Consider the following 18,827-nt stretch of genomic DNA (forward strand, 5'->3'; position numbering starts at 1 on the left):
ATTGCCCCTTAACACAAGGACATTTCCTTTCCTTGTAGAAGGTCCTCTTGAATAGCAATGATAAATATGATAGGATTATGGAAACGCTGAGACCTTCAGGGACACGTGTGGCTGTTAATTATGGAGACATAAAGCAGGTGTTGACATCAGATGACTGCTTTATTTAAAGTCCCCTCGATGTTCCATGATGACCTCTGGTTAAGGTGACCCTCTTCCATCTTGCAGAGATGCTTCTCTCCATTTATTTGTCTCTGTTTCTCAAGACTCATCATGTGCACACTGATGTCCCCGTCACTGCTGCCGACACCCAGGTGACATCTGTCTCCACTCTTCCATGCTTTTGGCTTAGCAACCATGCAGGGACACCTTCTCCCATTACCCAGAAACCATCTCTCATCCATCTACCTCTTATTATCCTGAGCCGACACTTATGACTTGTGATATCAGGGCTTCAGACGCAGTTATTTTTTATATGCGCGAGATAACATTTCACGTGGTCGCATTCAACAGATTGCACTTTAATCATCCGAGTTGGAGCAGAGACATCAGCCACCGTCTATTGACAGCCTCCAAAGAGGAAGTGAGCTGTTTAAAAAGCTCCACCCTCCCTATGAGCTCATCACAGGGTCATGCACGGTGCCCGCTGCCTCGTTGTTTACCTGAGTGATTCAAAGGTGAAAGCACTAGGCATCGTTATATTCCTTAAGAACTATTGAGGTTACTGTATTGTCCATAGGTTTGAGATCACATCAGAAATAACTTTCTTCAAACCTTTTGTAGATTGTTGATGCCGTTTGTTCAGAGTCTGCTGCTGACTTTATTCTACATCCTGCCCCCTCTGTTCACAGGCTTGATTACATCGTGTTGGTACGAAGCGTTTATTTCTGAGGATGTGTACACAGGATACACAGGGAACGTGACATGCGTTCATAAACACAAATATCCAAGAGGCAAGATTTCTTCAGGGTAATTCAATGTGTCGTCTTTTGTATATATTGTCTCATTCTCAATTCAGATGCAAAGAATAATACATATATTACATGACAAAAATATTTCAAGATGTTTAAGTATCTCGATGATGGTCATATGATTGAAGCAGTTAAGTCAAATGTTGCACATGGAATACTGTTCATTCATAATTGTTTATCTGAATATCCTCTTGTATTCAAGATGCTGTTCATATACGTAGCTCAAAGCTTTTGAACTTCAGTCACAGATGTAAAGCATGCATTCACGAGTCCAGTAAGTTACAGCATTGTGTCACCACTGCACTTTTGGTGTTTACAGACTTTTGCACCCCATCCCAACTCCACCTGAGCATCATTAAAGCACTAGGGCAGTTGTTATTGTTTTTATTAGATTTTTATTATGGCCCTTGTGGCTTTTTTATCCCTTTTTGTACTCTTTCTGTATTCCTCTCATGTGCCTTCTCCCTTCATAACTTTACCAACTTCTAGGCAAGAATGCAGACTTCTCTTTCCTCCTTTCTTTTAGTTTTGTTTCTCTCTCTCTTCCGCCATTGAGGACCATAAAGAGGAAACCCTTTAGGTGTTTCCCAAGTTTTCATAGAATAGGAGTGATGAAGCCGCTGAACTCGGTGGGGCACCAAGGGTGGGTCGTTAGTTTGCTTCCGCCGTATCATTAGCGTCCATAACAAACACATTATCTCCTGCTGAACCGCCCCTCTTGCGGGCGATTTAGGGTGAGAATTAGACTGTAACAAGCAGCCTTCACTACAATATAGCTCATGTATTGCTAATGACACCCTCACTGAAATTAACACCGTGGGGATTGGGTTTGGGTTTGGAACCTGACTCTACTGTTTTTGATGGGTCAACAGCATCACTTACAGCAGTGGAAAATGACCGCAGAAATATGTTCTGTTCATTTTAATGGTTGCCCGTTGGGAGCAATTCCGTTTTATTGTCTATACTGTATGGGGATTTGGTAGTTGGCGCCATATTTTGCTAAGAGGCATTTCCCTTCACTGATGTTTAATCTTTAAAAAACACATGTCCTACAAGGAATTATTGATAATATGACTTTATATGTAAATGTATTTCTTATCTGAAATGTTAAGTAATACAGATGAGCAACAACACTAACTAAAAGCTTGCTAATAGTAACGCATTGCACTTACTGTAATACCTGCTATCAAATAACTGAATAATCTGTATCAGCACGCAAGCACATTCATATGTATTTAAAAAGAATAAAAGACACTACACTAATAATAGTACCTGAATTCATTCATTTAAGTTCAAACAAATTGAGCCTCCCTCAACATATATATGTTGGGCTCAGTTATACTTATAACATTGATTATAATTCTGTCCCCACTGTATTGTTTACACAACACTTCATCATAATGGAAATATTTTAGTTGAAGTCCAGATGTAAACGTATGCATATTAACAAGGGCCCAGAGGCAGCTGTCCACAGACGGGAAACAGAAAGGCTTCTGGGTAGAACAGAAGGATGGAGTGTAATTACGTGGAGGTCTGTCAGGTTTCTTTAATGTTCCAATAAAACACATTTTTTATTTTTCAAGCATTTTGCCACAAACGGATACATGTATAGCAAAACCACATTAGATGGTATCGTGTGCATGTTGAAATTGATTTGCCATAAAACTAGATTTTGTTGCCTCTACATTTCATGAAATCATACAAGGAGGAGCAATTCAACATGACATCGAACATATAGTACTGCAGTTATCATGCAGTAAGAACAATTCAATCTGCGTGATACTGTGTCTGAAGGCACAAAGAAGTATACGTTTTAGAGTGTGAAGTATGTATTTATACATGTTTTTTTATCTAGCTTTTTTATCACTATTTATTTAATAGAGAACCTGATTCATAGCAGCGTAAACAACCTGTGTTTTGTAACGGGAAGAAACTAATACTGCACATCAGTGTTTTGTAATTGAAAATCATTGCATCGGTTCCACCACTGAACCTGACTGATGTCACATAAATGTTGATTTCTTCTGAGTGGCTTTCCCCGCACAACACTTCCATTATTGCTTTTTTATTACTTTTGCTGTTGCTGTTTTCCATTGAGAAATAATTCTTTAATATATATTTCAATATCTCCGCCGCTCTCGCCTCCACCGTGTTGCCATTGCTCCTCCGCAGATGTGAGGGAGCTGAGGCGAGGTATTTCTGCTGCAGTTAGACATATGACGCTCGCAGCGCAGTGTAGTTTCACGTGGCAGCCTTAGTGCTCCCTGGTGAGCAGTGGCACATTAAGGAATAACAAATGAGTCCATGACCCTGGGTAGTTATTCAGGGTGTGTTTGTGGAGGAGGCAAACAGCGTATGCTATTTGCTTTGCAGTAGATTCATAAGCGAAAATTGCATTGTTCCTCATTTGGAGATCAGGTGATGGAGTGTTGAGAGAAACAAAGGGATTGTCACTGTTGGTTTCTCGTGATGCTGTAGCACTGCGCTGAAAGGCTCACACATCCTCTCATCCTAACACTGAGTCTCAGTATGTGTCCGCCTTTTTAACTAGATTGGTCTGGGAGTCCATGCTATTGTGTGCAAGTGCTTGCACCTTTGTAAAGCTTTTGAGCATGTGAAGTATTTCATCCATCCTGAAGTGCATGCATGTGACTTAGCCTTCCTCCCTGTCTGTAAACTGGGATCCTCTGACCCAGCCTGTCTGGTAAACACATTCTTCACACTGCGCAGAGAGGCTGGGGGAGGGCTCATATGTATGCTGCCTTTTGAAGTCACTTAACATCCACAGCTATGGCTCATTTGACCCTTGCACCGTGGAGTTAACATGCATGACGACTTTATGATGCGATGAACCCCTCTGAGGGCAGCTCTGAGGATCGTATGTGGCGCTGCTCTGGGAACAGCATGCATTCAAACGGACCGTCTCTGAAGTGAAGAGGAGCATGTTGGAGACACATGGGCTGTTCAGGAGTTCTTTAGAGCATAGGTCAATGTGAAGCATATTTGTGATCTTGGGAACATAGAGAGGTAGTTCGTATCCTTTTTTTCGTGTGCAACCCCACAGTTTGACCATCAGGGCCCCCTTCCATAGGTGGGATGCAATCGTTTACATTTTTACTGCAGAGCAAACGCAGACAGTGGTGAAGTCCTGGCATGTAAATCCACTTTACACACTGTGACCCTGCAAGTAGTGATGTTTAAAGGTTTTGTAGATTGTTGTTAATTTCTTCATATTGCTGCCTCATGGAATGGTTAAAGCTGACTTTGACTTTTCTGATCATCAATTCAGTTAATACGCTGAAGATCCTTTCGTCATTTAATTGTATGTGTTTTTTACACCTAAATACACTCTGTATACATTTTTTTGTATTTTGTGGTAAACTAAGGTTTAGGGAGATCCTTTCAAAGTGCATGTGTGTCCAGATCCATTGACTTTAATAACATAGACAAACAATGAGGGGTCCACCAATTTAAATGTAACCGTTTTGAGTGAGGGAACAAAGACAATTCCTAGCTCTTTGTTCTATTGTTCATACTTTTTTGTTTGTAGAACTATTGTGAGTACCTGCATTGGGCACTCATACATTACCCTTTATAGTTCAAGAATCAAAATTACCACTCCTCCGAAAACAATAGCTGAATGGAAAGGTCTGACCTAACGTGAGTGGCATCGCCAGTGCACAATCATCTTCGCATGCCCCACTTTGAAATCAATGTGCCCTAACAGAAGCACATTTTTACTTTTGCCAGCATTATTTGTACAAAGCCAGCGTGCAAAGAAACGTGCAGAACACCACTGACGTGTTAAAATAGCAATCGCTCTCCGGAGACTTAATTGATGTTTCTTGGGTGACGGGGGGAAGCCTTCACCAAATATCAAGGGCTTATTTTGGCATATTGCCCTCTACAAGGATTACACTACATGGCAGGATGTCATACTGTGTGTTCAGTTTGCTTTTCTACGTCATCTGCGCCCAAAGTAAATGATCAGGTGCTTTTAACTATGTGGACAATAATTAGTGGATCAGCAAAATAGTGATTTGGAAAAAAAACAGTTAAAAGATAAAGTAAAGCAATGTGTGAGATCTCTTCTATAAAGTAAACATGGTTTCGTGATCTAAAGATTTACTGGGTTTTCTGTTCAGTGAAGGAGATCCTCACGTTGGTCAATGTTGGAAATGAAACAGCCCCCGTTTCCTTTAAACACCCCCTACTTTCTATCCAAAAGCATCACCGGCACCCTCCGCCTCCACATGATGTCAGCCAGGAGGAATTCAATCTCAGAAATGATATCATGAATGATGCATAAGACGGAAAAATGCATTTACCCTGGCGACAACACAATGAGCTGTTGTTGCAAACATCGTAATGGAAAAATATGAAGGTTACGGTGATGAAAATGTATTATGAAACCGGGAAGACATTTGTGAATGTTGTATACTCCTTAGCCGAGGGAGCACAGCCGAGGACATAACCACAGCTTATAAGGGAATTCCTCAATATTTCTACAAAGGCGGGATAAATTGGACTTGAAGTCCTCGGGGAGCGTAGCAAAAAGTGTCTTCGCATGCATGTGTCCCTTCCCACTTACACTATGCATGCATGAGTTTAGTCTCCTTTTGCTCCGGCTCAGGGGTAAGGCGGGTGTGCCCGTCTTCCATGTTAATAATGAATTTTTGATTTGAGCTCCACATGAAATTTTAATCTCTGGAATATTAGCTCACCGAAGGAGATACAAAATCAAATCAGGGGGTGTGATTAAGCGGGTGAAGCGCATATCGACCCATTTAAATTCACATTAACCTGGCAACAAAATGTATGAGCCATGACATTGATGGCAGATATAATTTAGTGGTGTTATGTCTGTTTTGCAAAGTAAAGCTGTGATCTCTACAAAATACATCGGTGGAAGAGGGAATATTACACTTGATGTTTTTGTAACACTTAAGATAAGATAGAGCTTTATTGTCTCCCTTGCAGAAAAATCACAACCCCCTGCTGTTAAGGCAAATCATTCTGTATTTTCTTTCTTCAATAAAACACTTTTTTTTACATTTGTTGTCCCCACTGTGGGACTAATTCAGATTTTGATTAGATCAAAACAAATTGTCCACTCACAGTATAGGGAGGTATTGAGATAAACTCAAATGTTGTTGTTTATGGTCTTATCATAGGATTTGTAGACAATAACTAAAGATATAGAATAACATCAGAAATTCGCTTTATTCCATTTTTAAAGCTGACATTCAATCTTTATGTCATGGTAGTGATCCACAGAATATGTTTTAAATGTCACACCTTATCAGAATTCCTATGAAGTGTTTGACCTTGAATGTCCTCTATACGGCCCATTATCCTTCTTGTATCTTTGCTTGAATCACTGTGCATGAACGACACAGGTAAATGGCAAATTGAAGGACATACCGTAACCCTGTTGTATGCCATAGTGCTCCCAGAGCCTTATGGGGGATGAATATTTCACCAGCTACACCAGCAGAGAGTAGGCCCAGCTGAGAGAGTTAGTCAAAACAAAGCCCTACCGCTGTGTTGGCAAAGTCAAAGGCTCAATCATGTATCACCCACTTTTGTTCCTTCCACAGCATCTCTCATCTCAGCATAATACAGAGTAGCGAGAAAGCCATTATCCATGAGCAGTAATAAGACAGAGATTGACTACGTGTACAGTACAGTCACATGTATGAGAAGCAGTGCCGTGCAGGAGCAGTGTGTGTGTGTATGTGTGATTATGTGAGTGAATGAGTGTGGGTCTTAAAACCAAACTAAACACCTCAGTGCCTCTGGGCCAATAGGACACACTTAGTTGTCATTGGCTTGGATTGCACTCTTGGGAAAAATTCAGCTGCTGAAAAATGTGCTCTGCAGCAACGTATGGTAATTTGTAAGATTTTTATTTAATCGGGTAACATTGTATTCCTGCTGAATGGAACATTGCCTGAGCAAGGTGAACCTGTAATCTTGCTTCTGAGCTTCATATGTTGCTATTTTTATTATATCTTATTAAAAAAGCTTTGTACCTTGTGACACACTTTGAATGACTTTTTGGTATGAAAATGACTGAAAAAGAGTTTAATTCATGTGTTGGTGAACAGATTTTTTTTATGAGCTCTATGTGCAAATACATGTAATTACTTATCAGCTTGGTATATTACAGCGAGGATGAAAATAGATCAGAAAGTGGACTGCTTTTATTTTACGTCAATAAACAGTTAATTCTATTTTAAGTTAACACAAAAAGATGCGGAAAATCTTATCGACTAAAAAGTGTCATGGCCTATTGTTGCCTTATATAAAATGATGACGATTAGTTCCATTTATTTCGGTATGCAGAATTTAAATCTGTGGAAAAGAGAGCCCTTGTATTGATTTGTACATCCCAGGTCCAACACCTGAATTGATTTCGGGAAGGAAATAAAAATAAAATAATTTTATAAAATAAAAGTAGAAATTGGATCAGAATAACTTTATTCATCCCACAGAGGGGAAAGGTACATTTGTTACAGCAAGTAAAGAGCCAAAGATAGATGTATATTAATTAAGAAGCATGCATACAAATATTAAAGATACAAGTAGAAATGACAAAATGTACAAAATACACATCCAGTGTATCTCATCTCTATCTCACAACAACAGTTCTGAGATAGCAGCCAGGTGACCTATCAACCTATTTATAACTCAATACAATATTCGAGGATAAAAGGGAAAATACTGAGTGATTAATGTGATTTTTTTTTTTACATTTAAATAGCTTTGATACACTAAAAATTCCCCACAGAGCAAAGCAAAAATGTGTTGGGGGTTTTCAACATAAATCTGGATTAAATAAGGAATATAATTAATACAAAAACAAAAATATATCATATGGGAAACTACAATAAAAAAAGCCATTGGTGTTTTGTTACTTATCTCATCTTTTCCCATCCTCTTAAAGATGTTACTGTGCAGGTTTTAATGGAACATGTGTAATATTTGTTTAGCACAAACTTAGCTCCATTTCAAACCTACGGGTGTAGATGCCAACGTGATTACAGCAATGCCACCCACAACATTTAAACAGATTAGAGAAAGATGTAATCTATAACAGAACAATTAGGTTTAATTTAGTTTTCTGACAACTATATCCTCTCTGTATGTTTGCATGATTTTTCCTAGACCCCTGCCAATACCCGTTTATCGCAGCCATAGTTAAAGCGGTGTTTAAATGACAGGTGTTTTGGGCTATTTGTTCAAACATAATACGGTCATTTGATTGAAAATGGCTTGCCCTGGGTGATGGCACAGATTCTCCGCCTCACAGCTCTTTGTTTCAAACAGAAGGTTTGAGTCACCCCCCCCCCCCCCCCCCAGTGAGCAGCAGAAGGACCTTGCACGTTACCAGCTTGCAATCCTGCTATTCTTTTACTCCGTACCATGCTGTTCTCTGACTGAGCATGTCTATGTCGGAGACGGTTGTGCATATGTTGGATTGTAGTGTGCATTTGTATATCTTTGCCTGTTTTTGAAGATGTGTGTCGGATGAGAGAATTCAATCCATAAATGTTTGTAGCATTGGTAGAAAACACACTTTGATCCTGGCTTTCTCCTGTGCTGGAAAATAAGATGCTTACAAAATCTTTTTCTGCCACCAAACTCTGACCCCCACCATGAATCCTTGTGCATGTAGTCTAAAGCCTCCTGCAGTTTGGCTCTGTGTCCCCAGCAGTAAGTGGCTGCAGTGGAAAGAGGCAGGCCGTGATAAGGACACACTGTGATGTAAAGTATTGGATGTGGATGGGGTTTGAAGTAGTCACAGTAGGGGCTTGATAACAGGCCTAGTGTGGGGGGAAGTGTTAAACAACTGCCTCTACAAGGAGAAACGTAGAGTAATTGTGCCAATATCTCATCAGTGGTAAATGTGGAAGTGTTCATCAAAGAGCGGTGAGCTGCCTGCCTGACTCTGCCTGCTGCTGTCTGACCAGCTGACAGAATGATAGCTCCTTTGTACTTCAACGTTTTTGTCTCAGAATGTTCTGGCTCCTCACAAATTGAACTCAAGCTTTTGAAGTGAGTTGATGCGCTCAAATTCTCCTACCCCCCCTACTACTTCCTTCCACTTGGCCGGCCTGCTTGTCTTCTTCTGAATGCATTCTGCAGACTCAGGCTCCCACAACAAGATCTGAGTGCACATCCTGAACCTATATACAACAGAACAGGAACGCTCCCTCTGGCATCTGCAAACTTGTCAGCAACATACCCTCACAGCAGCAGCAACACAGCAACTATTGCTTCCTTGCAGTTTCCTCCAACGAGACAACACGGAACCCTATTGTCTTTCCATTTAATTGTGCTCCTACAGGCTGCTGGTTAGTCACACAACAAGCCAGAGCGGCATACCTCAGGGAAGGAAATGGTGTGGTCTACAACTAAGAGTTGGCATTGGATATATGTTCATACAGACGCCCTTGAAGTGTGTACCGGTGCTTAGAGGAGCAGCTGAGAAGCCCTGTAGAGCCAATTACACACATAGCTTTAATCTCTTGAGCAAGCTGAAGGGATCGGGGGGGGGAGAAAAAAGGGTGGATAGGAGAGGGCAATAGTAGGGTACGAATGACAAGCAGGAATGGATTGATGAGGAGAAGTAAGGGACGTCTCGGGAGAAACAGGATAGAGACGGCAGGAGGGTGCTTTGGAAAGAGTTGGAGAAAGAGAGGCTATGGAGAGCTGAGTGGTTTAGTAACGGGAGAAAAGACGGACAGAATGAAGTGAAGGAACATCGCGGTTATGGGGTGAGAAAAGATTGACAATGAGAGTGAGGGCAGCTCCGAGCCTCAACATGGCGTTAGATGGAGCCCCCAGTCAAGACACATATATCCGTCTAGCTTTTATCAGTTAAATGGAAACAGCCCTGAGAGCCCCATAGGCGGAACGTGAGACTTCTTGCACCTGATGTTTCTATTCCCCCTCAAGCGTTGTCAAAGGCAACAAGGTCTCCCTTTAATGTGTTATATCTGCCTGTCATGTCAGCTGCCTCCGTCTCTGCCTTTGTCTTTCTTACCTTTTCACTCTTTCACCTTTAGCATTGAGATCTATAACTCCTATTTTCTCTTCGTACTTTCCTTTTGTTTAGCCCTGGCCTCCTCATTTCTTTGTTCCTCTCCGCTAATACTCCCCCCTCCCCTCTACCATAGTAATGTTCTCAGAAATTACAGTGAGGTAAACAGAGCAGGGTGTCGAAATGAAATAACAGCTACAGGGCTGTCAGCTCTAGCGAGTGGGCCATCCGTCAGCGGGAAATGACATGTCATGTGCCCCCCCCCCCTCCTGTCACACACACAGTTGGATTCATCCTCCTGGTGGCAAGGTGAAGGAATTATGCTCATCAAAGGCAGTAGCGTAGCCTGGAGCGTTTCCATTAGCTACTGTATCTACAACACTGGTCAATGGCATTGGGACATGCATCGACACACAGACTCATAGACACCTGCGCAGCTTTACACTATATAGATTTGAAGGAACAAATGCATAATTACTCTGGGATGGGATATATACACAGGTACACACATGCACACACACCTCGATTACTGTTTCATTCATAGCCTGACAGCAGAGCGTGTGCGAAGGCTGACATTAAAGGAAATGAAATCTCCTTGTGGAATGGGGCAGCCCATCTCACCTCCCGTCAAAATGCTCCCAATTCCACTCCTTTCGTGTAACCTTCTCATCTGGGTATTTAGGGCTTTGTGGTGCGGAACGTCATCAAAGAAGAAACTTAGCGAGGCGGCCGCGCGTAGATGAGGCCTCCCAGCGTTAATCCCCCAGCAAACGGAGCCCCTCTACTATTAGCCCACGCACACAAATTACCGCGAGTACTGTCACATGCTTATATTAGAAAATGCTTTCATTGAAAAGTGTGCGCCACATAAACTCTCGTATCGTTGGCTTAGCCCAGTGTCTGAGTCAGTCAGTTAACTCTTTGATCCAGACCTCCTGTCTGCATTGGAATATGGAGCGTATTTGACATAATCCTGAAAAACATCGCCTCACATAACCGATGAAACTCAAAGGAAAGCACAGCTGCACACCAAAGGGACTTAGTGGGAGAGTGACACGTGTACAGTAGATCTTTTTATGGGGCAGATTTAATTAAGCCTCATTCACTTCCAAATCCTGTGTTATACAAATTCTTGCGAAGGCTTTCCAAAGCACGTAAATGTGACAAACCTACCGAGGAAAGAGCAGTATAGTTTGCCCTGAAGTTAGTTAATTGAGTTCCTGGTTAAAAGAGAAAGAGTGTCGGTTTTCCCACTTTCAGGTTGGGCACCAGCTCCCTCCCAAAGGCTTTAATCAGATCAAACATGTCCTGTCAGATAAGACAGCTAATTAATCAGGGGAGGGGCCAGTCTTCTCCTCTGACAGATGGAGGCACGGAGCTGGTGGAGGCACTTCCTCTCCTCCTTCTTAACCTCTTCCTCCGCCGTAAACAGAAAGCAGAACACGACAGAGTTAGACAGCGTTGCCTGTGGTGAAGCACAGAGAGGCTGTAAAGATTCTCAAAGACGGTGTTTGCATGCAGGCTGCAACTGAAGTATCTCCACAACCCCCCACTGAGAAGACAACAGATCTGCACTGAAGATGCTGTTAACAGTACTGCATATGCGTGTGAAAAAGATCACTTAAACTGAATTCAAAGTAAAGTAGTGTTATAAACCGAAAACAAGTAGCATTGTGGTTTAGCAATTAAAAAACGTGTTAAAGTCTTGTGTATATTGTCTTGATTTTGACTTTGGGCAAAAGTTATTCTACTTGCCTTTGCTTCACTTCTTCTCTTATTGCCGCTTCCTAAGGTTTATGAGACTAATCTTGCACAATCCAATTGGGCCAATCCTGAACTAATGAAATGAACATTATTCTTTGCCTTTATTGTCATTACATACATTTTATAGATCTATGTCTTGCTAAATTGCTAGTGTTATTCATGATAGATATAATAGCCCTCCATATATAATAGAACCCAACCATCACACTGATTATTTCCTAACCAAATGGCAATACTCTTTTAAAAGGCCCTCCACTGTTCACACTATTGAGCTAAACTAGAATAATATGTAACCATCTGTTATTATGGGTGAGGGGATGTTTACTTTTGATGTATTGCATTAAATACATACATTTCAAAAGTTCACAATGGCGTTCTGAAATCATACATCTAGAACTACAAAAAATAACACATCTAATTATCTTTCAGTTGAATACACTCAATTGACTGACCCTAATTTAAATTCTTATTTGGATGGTGCAAGATGAATCCTCTACAAATACCTGAAGTGGATGTAAATCTTATCAACATGTTCCAGCATTCCCTCATCACATTACGCTTGCCACAAATCACAACACGGATGCCTTTTTGTAATATTGCTTGGTGCTGGCTGCTGTTGCAGGAAAGCTTGGGAGATGTGGGTGTTGGATAAAGAGGAGATGTGATGAATGAGAGCTGGAAGCTGATCAGAATCTGGCCGGCTGCTTGATTGGAAGGTTTACTTACAACATGGGCGGGAGGATGGATTGAATGAGATTTGATATGCGAGAAAGAATGTGCTGATGTGCATACAGCATCATTAAGATACATATTTAGAGATAAGGATGACATAATGTAGCATAGATGGATGGATAGCTGGTTGACATACTTGGTGGCTGCCTGGCTCAGTGACAGATTGACTCATGGGGCTGGGGCTGCTGTTTCCAGCTGTTCTACTGTAGAGCTCTCTGGGCCCTGTGCTACCTCAGGCTCAACCCACCACCAGCTGTGCAGCTTCACATCGCTGGCTGTAGCCTCTGGGCACAACACAGAAAATGCTGTTGTACCATACACACTACACAGCTTCTAACTCACTCTTTCTCTATCTTTCCTTCACTTTAAACCTTAAGGGGACATATTAGGAAGAACTCGCTATTTTCAGTGCTTGTGCGTGATACAGTTTGGTATCAGAAGGGCCTACTAACCCACAAACAGAGAAATAAAACAACCATGTTTGGTAAGCTGTCTTGGTCATAAAACATGAGACTCGGCAAGCTTTGTCCCCTTCCTATTTCACATGCAGGCTCATTAGAATATACCCCCCAACCCCATATTTGAGTTTGTGCTTCCAGAGCTTGAGAACTTCCTTTGTAATCTTGCAATTGGCTTTTCAGGGAAGGGTGCTCAAAGAGACAGGTGCTACACTGGTGTTTTTGCATAGGGTGAAAACAAGTATATGCAGACAAAGTTTACAAAATATATGTTTTTTTATTAAAGCATGTAAATCTGTTCTTTTGTACACCCAAAATACAGGTATGAACCTGAAAATGTGCATAATATGTTCCCTTTAACACTTATTATTGGTTTAAACCCCTGAGACACCTGACAAACTGCAACTACATGTTTAGGATACATGTCTATACAGACTTGCACTGGCATTATACTTACCATTCACGCAAATCCATGCTGTGTGCAGTATGTCTGTCTCACACATAGAGCCTAAGGCAAAGTGAACTATTGGTGTATCCATATGGCATGTGAGCAGATCAATGTGTGAGTGTCAATAAGGCCAAACGTCATGCGTGTGAATGTCGGCTGCATTGCGATGTAATAGCCCAAGAGGCAAAGATGATGCATATGTCCTACTTACTACACTTGTTGGTGATACATTATTTCTCATTTTCCCTCTCCTTTTCTCTCTCCATCTCCTCTATCAATCCTCCCCTACTCTTCTAACCCCTGGCCCTGCAGCAACAGGAGCAGGACCCCACCAACCTGTACATCTCCAACCTGCCGGTGTCAATGGATGAGCAGGAGCTGGAGAACATGCTGAAGCCCCTGGGTCACGTCATCTCCACGAGGATACTGAGGGATGCCAACGGGGTCAGCAGAGGAGTCGGCTTTGCCAGGTAGGTGCTCCTGCTATAGATAGATTACAGGAACGTTATAACTCGATACCTAAGGCAGATATGTGTTGCGTTAATGGGGAACTATTCCCCGTTTCAAAATACATTCATGTTTTCCATATGGTTGTGACAGTCCAAAATATTCGTAACCATAAACAACTTGCTAAAACTCAAATGCGAGATGTCATCAAGTATAAAGTGTGGAACTGCTCTATGGACAATGCATCGGAAAATATGTTCTTAATTAAGGTTTCCCTCTTAAATTCCATTTCACATTTTGAATGTTACATCACTAACAATGAATCATCTGCAAATGCACAGACTGAAATGCACACAAATTAACCAAAACACAGACGTTAAAATGCATTTGTGTGCGTATTCATCACTCTAAAACAGGGGTGGGGAACCTCCGGCCTCCGGGCCGTATACGGCCTGCGAGACAATTTGGTACGGCCCTCGAGGTAATTTATAAACACACGCAAAAAAGATCTAGACCGCAAAAAAATTAAACAAGCGAGTGCCTGTTTTTCCTGGCCACAGGGGGTGGGTCCTTGAACACAACACGAGCCTAACGTGTCATCACGTGGTATATGTCTCGACCAGCGCCATATAGATAGAAGAGTTACGACAACGGAAGTCCAAAAACGGTTATCATCACGTGGTTCATGTAGACGAGGATCGTTCCCCGGAAGTTCATGGCGGGCAATGTGAATGCATTGATAAAGGGAGATAGAACTACGATTTTTTGTAATTATTAGTGAATAAAGGTTTTGATTTGCAATATCTATACAACAAATCGATATGTGTATGTATTTACATCAATATGTTTTAAAAAATAAAATAGAATTTGCTAATATTAAGTGATAATATTAGGATTAGTGTGAACAACTAGTTTACATGTTAGGCTAACAGTGCCTTGGTTAAATAGCCTGTTGCTGTTTATTTATAGCTTTGAATTCTTTAAAACCAATATTATCTTCTTAAACTTGTATGGTAGTCAGGAGCATCACTTTCTAATGTTTATTGATATATTTAGAGGGAGGGGATCTAAAGTAATTACATTACATTACATTGCATTTAGCTGACGCTTTTATCCAAAGAGACTTGCAATAAGTACATTCGACCAGGAAGACATAACCTTGAAGAAAACAGAATCATATAAGTACATCAGGTTTCATAGAGCCAAGTATTTCAAGTGCTACTCAACTGGCTATAGATAAGCCAGTCCTTTATTAGTATATAAGTGCTCTGTTAGCAGTTCTTTGTTAGTAATTCTATCGCTCGAGGTGGAGTCGAAAGAGATGAGTTTTCAGTCTGCGCCGGAAGATGTGCAGGCTTTCTACTGTCCTGATGTCAATGGGGAGCTCATTCCACCATTTTGGAGCCAGGATAGCAAACCCACGTGTTTTTGCTGATGGGAACTTGGGTCCCCCTCGCAGCAAGGGTGCAGCGAGTCGTTTGGCTGATGCAGAGCGTAGTGCACGCGCTGGGGTGTACAGTGTAACCATGTCCTGGATGTAGGAAGGGCCAAATCCATTCGCAGCATGGTATGCAAGTACCAGTGTCTTGAAGTGAATTCTAGCAGTTACCGGAAGCCAGTGAAGGGAGCGAAGGAGTGGTGTGGGAACATTTAGGAAGGTTGAAGACCAGACGAGCCGCTGCATTCTGGATGAGCTGCAGAGGTCGGATGGCACATGCAGGTAGACCAGCCAGGAGGGAGTTGCAGTAGTCTAGGCGTGAGATGACGAGAGCCTGGACCAGAACCTGCGTCGCTTTCTGTGTCAGCTGGGGACGTATCTTCCTGATGTTGTAAAGCGTGTATCTGCAGCAACGGGTTGTAGCAGCGATGTTTGCAGTGAAGGACAGGTTGTTATCTAGGATCACACCCAGATTCCTTGCAGTCTGAGTCGGGGAAACAACAGAGGTGCCAATGTTGATAATCAGGTCAAGAGTGGGACAATCTTTTCCCGGAAGGAAAAGCAGTTCAGTCTTGTCAAAGTTGAGCTTAAGGTGATGAGCGGACATCCACTGAGAGATGTCAGCTAGACAAGCAGAGATGCGTGCGACGACCTGGGTCTCTGAGATGGGAAAGGACAGAATTAATTGGGTGTCGTCAGTGTAGCAGTGGTATGAAAAACCATGCAGGCTAATGACTGATCCGAGCGAGTTTGTGTACAGGGAGAAGAGGAGGGGACCAAGAACAGATCCCTGAGGGACCCCTGTAGTTAATTGACAAGGGTCGGACTCGGACCCTATCCAAGTTACCCTGTAGGTACGGTCTTTGAGGTATGAGGTGAGGAGGGAAAGTGCAGAGCCTGAAACTCCAAGTTCTTGGAGAGTGTGAAGGAGGATCTGATGGTTCACCGTGTCGAATGCAGCAGACAGGTCCAATAGGATGATGACAGAGGATAGGGAGGCTGCTCTAGCAGTGTGCAGTTCCTCAGTGACAGCAATGAGTTTAGGAGCAGTTTCTGTGGAGTGACCTGTCTTGAAACCAGACTGGTGCGGATCCAGAAGGTTGTTCTGATGGAGATAACAGGAGAGTTGTTTAAAGACAGCGCGTTCAAGTGTTTTAGACAGGAACGGGAGTAGAGAGACAGGCCTGTAATTTATAACATCAGACGGGTTGAGAGTGGGTTTCTTTAGGAGAGGGTTTACTCTTGCCTCCTTGAGACTGTTTGGAAAGTGACCAGAAGTTAGAGAAGTGTTGATGAAATGGGTGAGAAACGGTAGAATATCAGGAGCGATAGTCTGAAGAAGAACCTCACTTGGCGAGAGAGGGTAAAAGGAGGTTAGTGTGTGGGTGGAAGGAGGGTCTGGTGATCCAGCGGTGAGTAAAGGTGAGTCAGAAAAAGAATAGCGAATATCATCAACCTTTTTTTCAAAGTGGTTAACAAAGTCACTTGACAGAAGTGAGGAGGGGGGAGGGGCTTTGGGAGGGTCCAAGAGGGTGGAGAAGATGGAAAATAATTTTTTGGGATTGGAATAGGAAGATTGGATCTTATCTTGAAAGAAAGTGCTTTTTGCCTGAGAGATCGAAGCAGAGAAAGAGGAGAGGAGAGCCTGATAAGTTAGGAGGTCATCGCGGTGTTTGGATTTCCACCGTTTCCGCTCTGCTGCCCTAAGGACGGTTCTATTAGCACGCAGTGCATCATTTAGCCAGGGAGCAGGAGGGGACTGACGAGGGTTAGTAATGCTTTAAAATTCAGATTAGATTAATTTCTACCATTTTCTTAAATTCATGGTAGTTTCAGTAATCCCCTGGTAATTGAGGACACAAGTTATCTAAATGACTAATGTCATCTTTATGGCTTTCAGAAAGGACAGGAGACCGACAGGTGACTATCAAAGGACTAGCAGCAGCAGCAGCATCATGATGATGATGATGATGATGATGATGATGATGATGATGATGATGATGATGTTAAATGTGTTGTTTTAGGAACATCCATTGCAAAAACATGGAGTTTGTCTGTGCCTTTTCCTCCGTGTTGTCCTGGTTTGCTGTGCTGCCTCCTAGTCGCCACCATGGTTTGCTGTGCTGCCTGGGGATGCTCAAATCGCTCCGAGAAAGGAGTACGAATGTACGGCTTCCCCACTGACACAGAGCGGAGGAAAAAATGGCTGGCTCAAGTCAGCAGGAGCAATTTCACGACCAACAGCAAAAAAATATGTGATGTAATTATATACAAACACGGCATTTGCACTTTTTCACAAAACGAAAACCACACCATTGCGAAAGCTTAATATTTTGTTTAATACAAAAAAACAGGGAAAGGCTTGAAAAACACAGAGTTGAGACTCAGGGTGCAGGGTGAGGGTCTCAGTGCAGGTATTCAGGCTCCATTGAATCCCCCTCTGGTTCTTGTGCTGAAAGAGGGAGTAACAGACAGGAGAAAGGGTTATACACACCGATATAGCACACCTATTGGATGGGAAATTGCCTTGGGATAAGGTGTTTACTTATATAAAACAGTAGTATTAAACTTACCTTGTGTTTTCACTCTCACTTAAGTCCCTCTCCCTTTGCCATCAATCCAAAATCAGCTGAGCTGCAACATTATACAGACAGGTAATAATCAACATAATCACAAGGACACAATATGGCTCTGCTAAAAACACTCACTCTTACCCCCTAAACGCACCAGGAGCGTCTGCGCTGCGTTATGGCCGCGCCGCGGCGTTCGCAAAGATCGCGGCCACTCTAGTCAATGGGTGCTATTCCACCAGACGCGCTCGAAGCGTCCCAGAAGCTCCTCGCCGCAAGGAATTTCTAAAATATAGGATGAATCCTATTTTTGACGCAGCGCGGCACAGCGCGGCGGCGCTGCGGCACAAAATCTTCCCTAGAGGAGGTTAGGTCCCCCCCCACACACTTAAATCATGTTCACATGGATAGGAAACTAAATACATTTGCACACATCTTGTGTCCATATCTTTCTGTTTGGGTGGTCACGCCACACCGTGCACGTGCATGCATACGCGAGTCATGGTGAGATATCTGGATTAAGAGGTTGCTTTTTCTTTGCACAGAATGAAATGAATGGGCTGTGATTTTTGTTTTTTTAAGCAGAGGTCAATAATTTGTACGGCCCTCTGAGGATATTGTAAAAATAGAAATGGCCCTTGAGAAGAAAAAGGTTCCCCACCCCTGCTCTAAAAAGACACTAATCAGATGATCCCGTCTCCAGGAAGTGGAAACTTAAAAGGTGATTTGTTTGCCAAGCCCGTTTGACAGTGTGTCTGCCACTGGATGAGTTCCTCTTTGTTCATGCCTTTGCATTATAGTCTTATAATAGAATAGACATTGAAATTATCTACTTATTGATTCAAGGCTTTATTGTCATGTGCACAGTAGCTACAGTGTAGATATGGCAATGCAAAACTTAAGCCACAGGCTCCTACTACAGTCCAACATGAATATATGTAGGACATAAACAA

General features: G+C 42.3%; 1 protein-coding gene across 5 annotated transcripts in view; it reads left to right on the forward strand.

Annotated features, from left to right (window-relative positions):
- The window catches only part of LOC117454713 (RNA-binding motif, single-stranded-interacting protein 3), a 310,119-nt gene that overhangs the window by 219,959 nt on the left and 71,333 nt on the right, over positions 1 to 18,827 (forward strand). For 3 of the 5 annotated variants that reach the window (XM_071204809.1, XM_071204810.1, XM_071204811.1), the window contains one exon: positions 13,722 to 13,889. In XM_071204809.1, coding sequence (XP_071060910.1) covers positions 13,722 to 13,889 — 168 coding nt within the window. The remainder of the gene's footprint in view (positions 1 to 13,721; positions 13,890 to 18,827) is intronic. The other 2 variants (XM_034093846.2, XM_034093849.2) reach the window with 1 other exon arrangement.

This window comes from Pseudochaenichthys georgianus, chromosome 11, assembly GCF_902827115.2.
Source record: "Pseudochaenichthys georgianus chromosome 11, fPseGeo1.2, whole genome shotgun sequence".
Taxonomy (NCBI): Eukaryota; Metazoa; Chordata; class Actinopteri; order Perciformes; family Channichthyidae; genus Pseudochaenichthys; species Pseudochaenichthys georgianus.